This window comes from Acinonyx jubatus, chromosome A3, assembly GCF_027475565.1.
Source record: "Acinonyx jubatus isolate Ajub_Pintada_27869175 chromosome A3, VMU_Ajub_asm_v1.0, whole genome shotgun sequence".
Taxonomy (NCBI): domain Eukaryota; kingdom Metazoa; phylum Chordata; class Mammalia; order Carnivora; family Felidae; genus Acinonyx; species Acinonyx jubatus.
Window position 1 is genome coordinate 103,205,478 of NC_069388.1, and position 10,695 is coordinate 103,216,172.

At 50.9% G+C, this 10,695-nt stretch overlaps 2 protein-coding genes and 1 long non-coding RNA gene across 9 annotated transcripts in view; 1 reads left to right on the forward strand and 2 right to left on the reverse strand.

Annotated features, from left to right (window-relative positions):
• The window catches only part of NCAPH (non-SMC condensin I complex subunit H), a 33,575-nt gene extending 31,598 nt beyond the window's left edge, over positions 1 to 1,977 (reverse strand). For 2 of the 3 annotated variants that reach the window (XM_015073449.3, XM_027033659.2), the window contains exon 1: positions 1,831 to 1,977. In XM_015073449.3, coding sequence (XP_014928935.1) covers positions 1,831 to 1,849 — 19 coding nt within the window. In that variant the 5' untranslated portion in view covers positions 1,850 to 1,977. Of the gene's footprint in view, positions 1 to 1,435; positions 1,567 to 1,830 lie in introns of those variants that run through there. The other variant, XM_053200984.1, reaches the window with a different exon arrangement.
• On the forward strand, positions 1,658 to 6,868 carry LOC113592510 (uncharacterized). The gene is made up of 3 exons (XR_003412402.2): positions 1,658 to 2,362; positions 3,747 to 4,037; positions 6,733 to 6,868. It is a non-coding gene; the product is annotated as an uncharacterized LOC113592510 (long non-coding RNA).
• ITPRIPL1 (ITPRIP like 1) lies at positions 5,613 to 10,242 on the reverse strand. 5 transcript variants are annotated; one of them, XM_015073451.3, is made up of 3 exons: positions 9,975 to 10,242; positions 9,706 to 9,818; positions 5,613 to 8,874 (listed from the first exon to the last, which is right to left on the reverse strand). In XM_015073451.3, exon 3 carries the CDS (start codon positions 8,858 to 8,860, stop codon positions 7,217 to 7,219), a length of 1,644 nt encoding a protein of 547 aa, XP_014928937.2. In that variant the 5' UTR covers positions 8,861 to 8,874; positions 9,706 to 9,818; positions 9,975 to 10,242; the 3' UTR covers positions 5,613 to 7,216. The 5 variants fall into 5 exon arrangements, with proteins under 5 accessions (XP_014928937.2, XP_053056960.1, XP_014928939.2 ...); XM_053200985.1 differs by having other exon boundaries at positions 5,613 to 9,153; XM_015073453.3 differs by lacking the exon at positions 9,706 to 9,818.
• Between the last annotated feature and the right edge of the window lie 453 nt (positions 10,243 to 10,695).

Below are 10,695 nucleotides of genomic sequence, written 5' to 3' on the forward strand. Positions count from 1 at the left end.
AATTGGGGCGCCTGGGTAGGCTCAGTTAGTTAAAGTGTCTGACTTCAGCTCAGGTCATGATCTCAACTGTTCGCGAGTTCAAGCCCCACATGGGGCTCTCTGCTGTCAGTGCGGAGCCCCTTCACATCCTCTCTCTCTCTCTCTCAAAAAAAACATTAATTTTTTTCAAAAGTGGTGTATAGGGATAAAAGGGAATAAATAAAATACAAGAAGAACTTCACATGTTCCCCTGATAGCTTCCCACAAGCTGAAGAGTATGTTTAACATTAACTCTGAGGTGAGGTCAAAACAAACAAAAGGAACAGAAAGAAAAAATAGAAAAGGAAGGAGGCAAGAGACATATTTAGAGAATGAATCAAGAGGACTTGTTACTATCTGGATGAGGGCACTTCCAGAGAAGAAGGGGAGTTGGACCTTGAGACAAAAGACTTTAACAGAAATAGGGAAGCACTGAAGGAGGAACCTAAGAGGGAAACTCAAGATGGGTATCAGAGGCACGCTTCAATTCTTAGAATACTCCTCAGATTTCTCTCATTCAGATGATTACTGAGCTCAAAGACACTTTCTACATCTACTTCCTTACCTCCCATTCGTTTTTCAAACCTCTATGTCTGGCTACCACCCCCACCACTTTATGAAAACTATCTTGTTACTATCACCTACAACTTCTGGCTACTTTTCAGGCTTCATCTCTCTGTAGGGTTTCAGCATGTGAAACAGATGAAAACCCTTCAAGTGCTTCTTGAAACACTCCTGGTTTCTATGTCACCGCTCTCTTCTGACGGTTTTTCAAGCTCCCCCTTCTCTATCTAGCTTCTAAATGCTGGTCCTGAGTGTCTTTTCTTACAGGGTCTTCCTAGCGTTCTCACCTGTTCCCATGGTTTTATGATCTATATGATGATGATGTCCAAATTTGTTCCTGATTCTGCGGGCCACTTCCCTGAGTGGCCCATATCACTCCCCGGAGTGTCCAACTCTTATCCCAATGTTTACTGACCCGTTCAACAGTCTCTCACATGAGTCATTTACCACGTCCAAAACGTAACTCTAAATTTCCAAACCTTTTACCGAGACCTGCAAAGGCCCTGCCTACCTCAAGGGCCTCACTCACTGTTCAGGCACAATGTTGCTAGTCCTAGCGGAGGCCAGGCTCTTTCCTCCTGGCGCTTTTATCGCACCTGCTTCTTCTACCTAGAACCCGTTCCCCAGTCTCTGCTCTAAGACCTTCCTTGCATCCTCAAATGAAAGGGGCCCCTCCCCTTACTCTGCTATTCTCAATCACAGCACTCAGCCTCATGCGCAATTCATTCGTTTGTTAACTGGCTCCCCAACTAGAATACAAGCTCCAAGAGGTTGGGATCTTATCTGTTTTGCTCTTTACTGTATCTCTGCGCCTGACAGAGGGTTTGGCCCAAAGGGAGCGCTCAGCGCTTACTGAATGAATGCAAAAATACATGCACGCGTACGCGAAGCGTACGGCAGGCCCAGGGAAACCACCGTTTCAACGGAGAGACACCGCGCAAGGCATAGAAGCCTACAGGAAAGGTCGCCCCACACCCAGCGACCGTACGGAGGAGTGGGGATCGGCCCACGCGCTCCGGACGCCGACTGAAGCCGTGTCCTGATTGGCGGGGCACACCCCTCCCCCACTCTTCCTTCCCGCCTCTTCCTCTCGGCGCCTGCCTCTCCCTCCACCAGCAGAGCCCAAGACCAACAACTAGGCCGAGAATATCCGCACCTCCCGCTCAGTCCGCCCGCCGACCCTGCCCGCCCGGAGCACCGCTTCACGCCGACCCCTTCCAGCGGCACCCCGCACCCGCTCAACCTCACCTGGACAGGGAGGCCCCATCTCGCTCTCCCTGTCTGGAGCTGGTTTTAAATCGCGCGCCGAGACGCTTTAACGGCGTAACGGCCGCGGTGACGTTTACCGTGGGCGGGGCCAGAAGCGGGCCTGCGCAGGCCGCCGCATCCTCCGCCGGTAAAGGGGGTGTGCCGGGCTGTGCACTAGTGTGCTGCTTGAATGGCTGGTTTCCTGCTCGGTTCCTGTGAGCGCACTGTAGAGGGTCCATGGACTCCCTGAAATAGCATGAAAACTCCCTCTTTTCGAGCTTAGACGCGGAACTGGGCACTAGCCCACTAGCTGGGCTCCAGCGCAGAGCAGGACGGGCGAAGACACTGCTTTCACGCAATTCACTTTCTAACGATGGGGGCAGATTACTAGGAAACAAGGTTAATTTCTCATAGTGACCTGTATTATGAGGGCAGCAAAACACTAAGGAGGTAGAAAGCGATGGATGGGGTATGGGACAGAGGTGAGAAGGAGCCAACAACACAATGGACGGATCGGGCAGGCGAAGGACAGGTGCGAAATGTTGTATACACAGTTTTGAATGAAGGCCATCATTTTTACTCACATTCTTGTGAAAAGCTTAATGGATATCTACACCTCCCCCCCCCCCCCCCCCCACACACACTCCTACCCCTGCCACACTAAAGAAAAGGTTAAGGTCAGAAATGAGATGGGTATAATTGGCACCTATCCATTCTTCATCTGATCCCAAGAATCGTATTATGGGAGGAAAGTACAGGGCAATTTCCCCAAATATCTCTAGAATATCCTATAATTTCTTTTTTGTTTTTTATTTATTTTGAGAGAGAGAAAGAGAATCCCAAGCAGGATCTGCACTGTCAACACGGAGCCGGACCTGGGGCTTAATCCCATGAGCTCTGAGGTCATGACCTGAGCCAAAATCAAGAGCCTAACTGGCCGAGCCACTCAGGCACCACCCTGCCCCCATTATTTCTTACAACACACATCTGGCATTTTATGCAGTGTTTCCCCTCAAGGGTGTTATTGGTATTCAGGGTGAAACAATTCTTGACACGTGGGACTCTGTAGGACTGTTCAGCAACCTCCACACCATTTGTCCGCTGAATGCCATCAGTGCCCCTCAGTCATTAAAAGTACTACCCTTTGTTGAAAACCTCTTCATAAGCCTACTTGCTTTTGCACAAATAGTGACCACCTTCAAATCTTTAGCACAAGGCAGTGTGGAATAGAGAGAAGAACGCAGGTTTACAGTGCCTTTTAGCGAATGATTCTACCAGCCACCCAGTGACCCAAATCAGCACCCAGGAGCCATCCTGGATGCCTTACTTTCTATACACAATCTATTGTTGAACTCTTTTTACTTCCTAAAAAGCTCTTCAACTCTGCATCTCTTTTTCATCCATATTACCTTCTTGCTGGTCTGCAGCAGCTCCACACCTGCTCGGACACCCTCCTCATTGCACCCAGGGTGGTTGTTGCTAAGTACCTGTTGCTAAGTACCAACCTGTCACTTCCCAAAGTCTCAAACCATTCAAAAGTTCCATTGCTCTGGGAACTTCTAAAGTGGTCTAGAAGGCCCTACAGGGTCTGGTCCCTGCAGCCTCTCCAGCTTCATCTTGCACCTTGCCTCCGCTTACTTCCTGCCCTCCAGACACTTGGGCCTTCCATCAGACTCTCCCTCATCATGCCCATTCCCACAAGGCCTCTGCACGTGCCATGTGCACATGTCCTCCACATAGGATCTCAACCCCATCTTCACCCAGTTGGCACCTGTCAAGTTTCAGCTCACATCACTTCCTCAGGGAAGCCTTCCTTGATACGCTCAAGTGTCCTTACTGGAAGTTTTAGTGGAACTTGTCACCTTTGAAATTTCACATCTGCTGGTGTGACTATTTCATGTCTATCTCCTCCACAGGTTGTCAGTTCCATGAGGATGAAGCCATTGTTTTCCCAGGGCTCGGTGCTAGCCCCGGACACAGCAAGTGCTTGAATATGTATTGAATGTGTGAAGTGGGAAGACAAGCTTAAATCCTCGGTTGGGCATGTGAACCTCTCTGGGCCTCATTTTCTTCTGTTTATAAAACATTGAAGATAATACCCCTTCACTGGACTGCTTGGGGCTCCCTGTGCTGGGAGGGAGAGCCAGCTCCACCCCCTGGAGGGTCATTCACCTCCAGATCTGAATGCCGTCTTTGTTTCTCGAGGGGTTAGTTGGGTGGAGGGTGCCAAAAGATTGAATGATTTATCAGTGGTTTGAGTGGTATGCAAAACTCAATTGCTCTGCACACACCCCAAGTAGTGCCTCCCGCCCCCACTCCTGGTCTGCCAGAAAAGCAGTACTGGGGCCATTCCCCTTCCCCATTTCACTCCTTACCAAGATCTACTTCCCCGAAATGAATGGCAAAAACCTTTAGGTGAGGAACGATACTGTTATCGGTTGGCGACCTGAACAGTCTTTCGGCTTCAAATTGGCCCTGACCTTCCATCCTGCAGCTGGCTTGTATCATAATGTAGTTCATGATATAAACAAGTCACTGGGGCTCAACAGGCATGTAGTGCAAATGGCTTTACGTTCATTTTGGCCTCTGAGCAAATGCCTTTAATTTTTGTATGTGATACGAAACTCCTGACCTAAAGACTGGGCTAAGGACCAACAATTTCTGTCTTCTAGAATTTCTAAACAACATACCACCCTTTATCTTAATGTAGTGCTTTTAGCTTTTCAAAGCATGTTAACTCCTACATCTTGATATTCCCAAGACCATGCTGGAAGGTTGCTAGGACATGCACTTTCCTCCGGGCTCTGCCTTTTACTAGCTATGTGACCTTGGGGAAGTTGTGTACCATTTCTTTTTCTTTTTTAAATTTATTTTGAGAGAGACAGAGCGCGAGTTGGGGAGGGACAGAGAGAGAATCCCAAGCAAGCTCCCCACTCTCAGCACAGAGCCCAATGCAGAGTTCAAACCCAGGAACTGTGAGATCATGACCTGAACCGAAACCAAGAGTTGGACGCTTAACCGACTGAGCCACCCAGGCACCCCAGTGTGTACCATTTCTGTGCCTCAGTTTCCTCATAGGTAAAATGGAAGGGATAAAGCCCTCACTTCATGGTGTTATAGTGTGAGGACTAAATGAGTTACCTCACTTAGAGGTAACTTAGCATTAAGAACAGTGCCTGGACCATTGGCAATGCTCAATGAACGTGAAGTATAACCATTACTAGAACTCCTGTTGTATCCTGGGTGCCGGCCAGGAATTGTTTTAGAATAAAGCTCAGCTTCCTAAATTATCTAGAGAAGTTTCCCCTTTCATTGTAAGAGTATTCCCAGAGCACAACAGCTCTGTTCTTTCCATTACTACTTGTTTTTTCTATACTCGTTCTTAACACCCTCTGCCCCACCCAAGCTTCGCTGTTCCCTTTGTTGTCTTCTGTTCGCTCCTGTTTTCTTACCTCTTACTAGACTGGAAACCACAGAGCTCTAGAACATCATACTACCTTTCAACTTGACAGATTTGTGCCTCCTACAGCTTCTGCATGTTGTTTGTAGTCTTTTAAATTGGCTGATATTTTGGTCTGGGCACCATGAAAATGAATCACATTCTGAATTATTCTTTCCTGGCTACTGGCCATGCCACTGGGAAACCTCAGGGCAGACTGGTTCAAGGTGCATTGAGAAACAGCAGGATGTACTGGATGAAGCTATCAGGAGAACATGAACATCTTGGGAACAGGCATGTGAGAATACTGGTCTTCTGTGTGTGTTATTATGTAGATTCCAACTGACACACAAAATAACTTCCTTTATTGATTCAGAACTAAAACATCAACAAATTGTTTTCTAAACAAAAAGAATATGGATGTTTCTAAAACATCAAAATGCCAACGAGCATGGAACCATCACTGCATCTTAGCTTGAAAGCAGTACCTGGCAGGTGTCAGCAGATAACACGGGAGCACAGCCATTAATATGTGGTAGGAGCCTCAAATATTGACTCGCATCAGCTTCTGGGACATAAATTTGTCATTTAATTTTGCCATGGGAGGGGTGTGGATACAGCAAAAGCCCACAAGGCCAGCATCTAAACCCCCCTGTGATCGAGTTAAACGTGCGGCCAGGTTCTCCTCCCCAGATCTTCTTGGCATGCAGGGAAGGAACAGCATTGTTATTTCCAAAACAACCACACCCACAACTACAGTCACTTTTCTTAAGCCTCCTCATCAGGATGCCCAGGTTTTTGAAAGAAGGGAAAAATCCACCAATCGTATCTTCAGAATCACGACTTTGTTGGAGCTGGACTGCTCCACAGTCCCTTCCTGTCCGACCCTGGCAACGGGCCTGGATTGTGATGATCCTGCTTTGCAAAACCGCAAACATAGTTCAAAAAACTCCCTTTGTCATCTTTGAAAAGAGAATACAAAGGCATTAACAGACTGAGAAAAAGCACGGCTACACATGGGGGTTAAACCTTTTCATTTGACAAAACAAATGGCTCCCTTTAGAAACACTAATTGTTCATCTCAGAGCCACCCGCCCCCCACCCCGCCAAAAAAAAGACTGTCCTCTGTAAGGGTTTTATAACATTGGTTCCAGGCTTGAGAGGCTTGTTAGATGCTGGCTATGTCATTAATTTTAGTAAATACACTAAATTTACTAAATTTACACAATTATGAAATAGATCACCATTGACTTAATATTTGTGAATCAGTGCTAATGAATTCTTTGGCTAGTAGTGGGAGTTTTCTTTCAGATTCATAAAAACAGCTGTATTATATTCTACTTCATATATTATATGAAAATAGGGCTAAATTAAGAAAAAGGAAAACAAACATCTTGGTTATATCTTCAAATAGAGAAGGTCTGAAAAATTAGATCCTAACATACGAGCAATTGCCTTCACAGGTATTTAGGATAAAATGATGCGCTGTCAGCTTGGATGTGAATTAAACTAACAGTTCAACCAGGAAACCAGGTTGCAAGGAATGTTGCTGGGAGTCATTCACAAAAAGGAATAAGCTGCGACGGAGGTATTCTCTGGTTCTCTTTCACTTCCAGTGTTGATACAAAACACAACTTCACAGGCCGCCTCTGGATTTCAACTCTAGCTGCAAGATCCTCCTATAACACCTGTTTCCCTGGGCCCTCTTTGGGTCATGCTAAAAGGCAGGAGAAGAAAACCTCAGAAGACACACTGTAGATCAGACCCTACAGGTTGGACCCCATCCTTATGAGCACTTCGGGTACCCCGTAAAGTGTCTTCATCTATCATAGCCCCCCCACTGGCAAGGTAAACATCACACATACCACTGACGTGTCCTGAAAAATAAACTCTTTGGCAGCCTGAGGAATCAGAAATACCTTCTCCCCTTTTTTAATGGCCTTTACATTAATGTGCCCCAGCCAATGGGGCACAGGGCAGCGTTTTCACTTGGGTCAGAAGGTTGTGGAATTCTTCCACTGCCTGTGAGTGTGCCATGGGGTTTAGCACTAGGTGTTGGAAGAGATTGACAGGCTCGGCATTCCGAAATGTCTTAGGGATCGGGATGGTCAGGGGCAGGAAGGTGTTACCAATGAGGAAATGATGGAGGGACCGTTGCTGGAGGCCACGGCCCAAGAACCAGAGGATGTCCTGGAGCCGCTGGGAGAGCATGCTGTGCTGCCAGTCTGTTAGGGGCAGCCGCAGCAACAGGTGCATGAGGGCCGTTTTGAAGTGGTAAGACGTGAGGATAGGACGAGATGCTCCCTGGGGTAAGCTCTGAAGGTCCCGGAGACTTAAAATGATCTGGAGGCACTTGAGGTGGCAGGTGTTCTCCGGAGCAAAACGCCCTACCAGCTTCAGGAACAAGTGTTCACAGGCTGCAAAGGACTCAGGCCAGTCCACACTGGTGAGCTGTTCCTGGTCAGGAGCCTGACTCACCAAGTAGACCAACGTGTCTTCCCTTTGCACCCCCAGAACCAAGTGGATCGAGAGAAAGCGGCCTGAGCGGTAGTCCAGCCTGAGCTTGCAGGAGGTGGTAGACGGTGGGAGGCTGAGCTTAAAGTCATATTTGTGGGCCACAAGGGCCCAGGCATTGCCCATCATGTTCCGGAACCACTGTACTGTCTTGCACACGTCCAGGTGGGAGCCAGTGCAGAGAGCCACCTTGATGGTGCTGCTACACTTGCTTAGGAGAGCCGAGTGATCCCTGTGGTGGTGCACCAGGCACAGCACGTCCCCCAGAATCTTCTCACGCTTGCACACACATTCCGACTCCACCAGCACAGAGCCACAGCGGCGGCCTAGGGTCGGATCCCTCATCTCCAGCACAAACATAGTGCCCTGCGGAGGGACAATGGGCACCAGGATATCAAATTTCTGAGTCTCGTGAAGGGTTCCCCATTTCTCAAAGGCAGCCCCGATGCCCAGGCAGTCCTCCAGCTGTGGGTGAGCCTCCCGGCGGCTGAGCACCCGACAGGCCTCAATGAGGTCATCCACAAAGCTCTCTACGAATTCGCAGGTGCAGGACAGATCACGGGTGACATTCTGGACGTAGTGTTTGTAAAAGGATTCCAGGGCCTCCCTCGAGGGGAAGTCAGTAAGCCAGTTATAGGAGGTGACGGGCACAACACGGACTTCCTCCTCCTCCTCATCGCTGCTGGAATCAAAGGCCGGCTCATGCTGCATGTTCTGTCGCAGGAGCTCAAAGACGAGAAAAAGGCAGAAGAGGCCAGCATTCCACAGGTTTCCCAGCAGCCAGCCCAGTGGCCCCTCCTGGCCATCAGCCTGGAATGGCCACCCCATGTCTTGCTTCCCCAACACTAACTGGTCACTGGATGTGTCTCCTCTCCAGAAGTTCTCTGCCTTCTGCTTCTGCTCAGCTGCCCGCTTTCTCTCTTCAAACTCTAGCTCCAACTGGCGCATCTCCTCGCTCATCCGCTTCTCCAGCTGCCGACTTCTGGCTAGTGTGTCCAGGTCCATCCGGTCGCTGACCATCAAGGGGTGGTGAACAACATACATCACTGCCAGGAACAGAAGGCTTATCACAGCCATGGAGGCCTCTGCATCTGGAGAAGTTAGGAGGGTGGGAGTCAGTGGTGATCTTCGGGATTCATCTGCTCTCCAGTGCGTACTCCCCAGAGCCCTGGAACCCCAAATCCTGGAAGGTACTCAGGACAAACAGAAAGCTCACAGAGCTGGGCATGGACAGAGCAAGGGTCTGCCCAGGAGGTGGTCTGGGAGAAATGGGGTCAGCAAGATGTGCCACTCAGTCTTTCTGCTTTCCTTCCACATGGTGTGGGTGGTATTTAGGCTTCCAGAGTATGGACCCAGGACTGTTTTTATTCCTGTGTAGAATAGGGAGGGGGACCCTTTGGCCTCACCCGACTCATCAGTCCACCGTGGGCACCAGGAAGGCACCGTGCCCTGCTGATCCCAGAGGGCCTTCCACTGGCAGAAAGTACTGATCTTTCTGGGCAACACCTTTCCTCTTGCCAGGCAGCCAACCCCAGGCCCCCAGCTGTAGCATCCCACTTCTGTGACTTCACAATCCTCATTCTGCTCACCCTGTGTCATCAGACCACTCAGCCTCTCCTCCCTCGTGCCCAGTGGGGCAACTGCCAGTGGGCACCAGGGAGGTACAGTCCTGCCATCCTCCTCTCCACTGATTCCTGCTGTGCTCTCTCTCTGAGGTCCTAAGGCTTATTATGCTGTATGCCCCTTCTTCGATGGGCCAGACGCAGAGGCAGGGAAGGCTCCACCTCTCAGCCCAGGAAAGTTCGTGAAGAACCAGCTGCCCAAAGCCACTTGACAGTCAGCAGTCATCGGATCCTCTGCCTCCCCACCCACCACGAGGCCGGAAACTTCTTGCATTCACCCCCACAAATTACTGGGCTTACCGAGATTACGAGATTACGAAGGACTATGCCGTGTGGGCGCTGAAGCCAGGTGGAGGGACTCTCCTCCCTTTGGAACTTGGCCTTGCTTAGTCTCACTGCCCGCTCCAGGAGCTCTGTTAAAATTTACAAGGTACGGGGCTGGGCTGTGGTTCAAAGCAGGGTGCCCCCTCCCATTCATAACTTCCCCAAATTCCACGCCCAGAGGTCTCTATTCCCATCCGCCCACCCTTCTGGGGGTTTCTCCCAGGACTTGGGGCCAGGTTACTCACCGTCGGTGTTAGCGGGAACACGGTCTTAAAGAGACAGTGCGGCCTGACCGCCCCCGCCTTTTCCCCGGCGGAGTGGGAGCTCCGTGTGCCTCGCCGGGGCCGCCCGGGGGAGTAGCCCCACTCTCCTCTCCCGGGGAACGCACCATCTTGTCCGAGGGCCCGATTGCCAGTGCGCGGCCCGCCTGGGAGACCCCACCGCGCCGGGCGCCGTTCCGTGGGCGCGGGCCCCGCACCGCGGATCCCGCCGTCCAGGCTCCGCCCCTCCCAAGCTCCTCCTACCCCAACCCCACCGCCCAGCGCGCAGCGGGAGCGCCGCCCTGGGGCCCCGGTGGCCCTGATCGCGTACGCGCGCCTTCCGTCCGCCGCTCCGACTCCCGCGGGGTCGTGTGCAGAGCGGAGGGGTTGCGGTCTCGGACTCACAGCCGAGGGGCGCGCACGCCCCTGGGGGTGGTGCCAGGGGCAACTGCAGTGCCGGTTGCCGGCTTCACGCAGCTCGGTTCGCCGAGGATATACTTACTGGGAATTTGGAACGCACCGTACATGTACAGCGAAGAGGATCGTGGCATGACTAGGAATTGACGGGTGGGGGGGACAGTGCGCGTCATTCCTCTTCGGGTTCGTCCTGCGCAAAACGGCACAGGAGCTGAGGTGTGTCGACAAGGTCCATAAGGTGCCTCTCACCCCCAGCCCACGCCCAGGCTCAGGTGTCTTTCCCCACCTC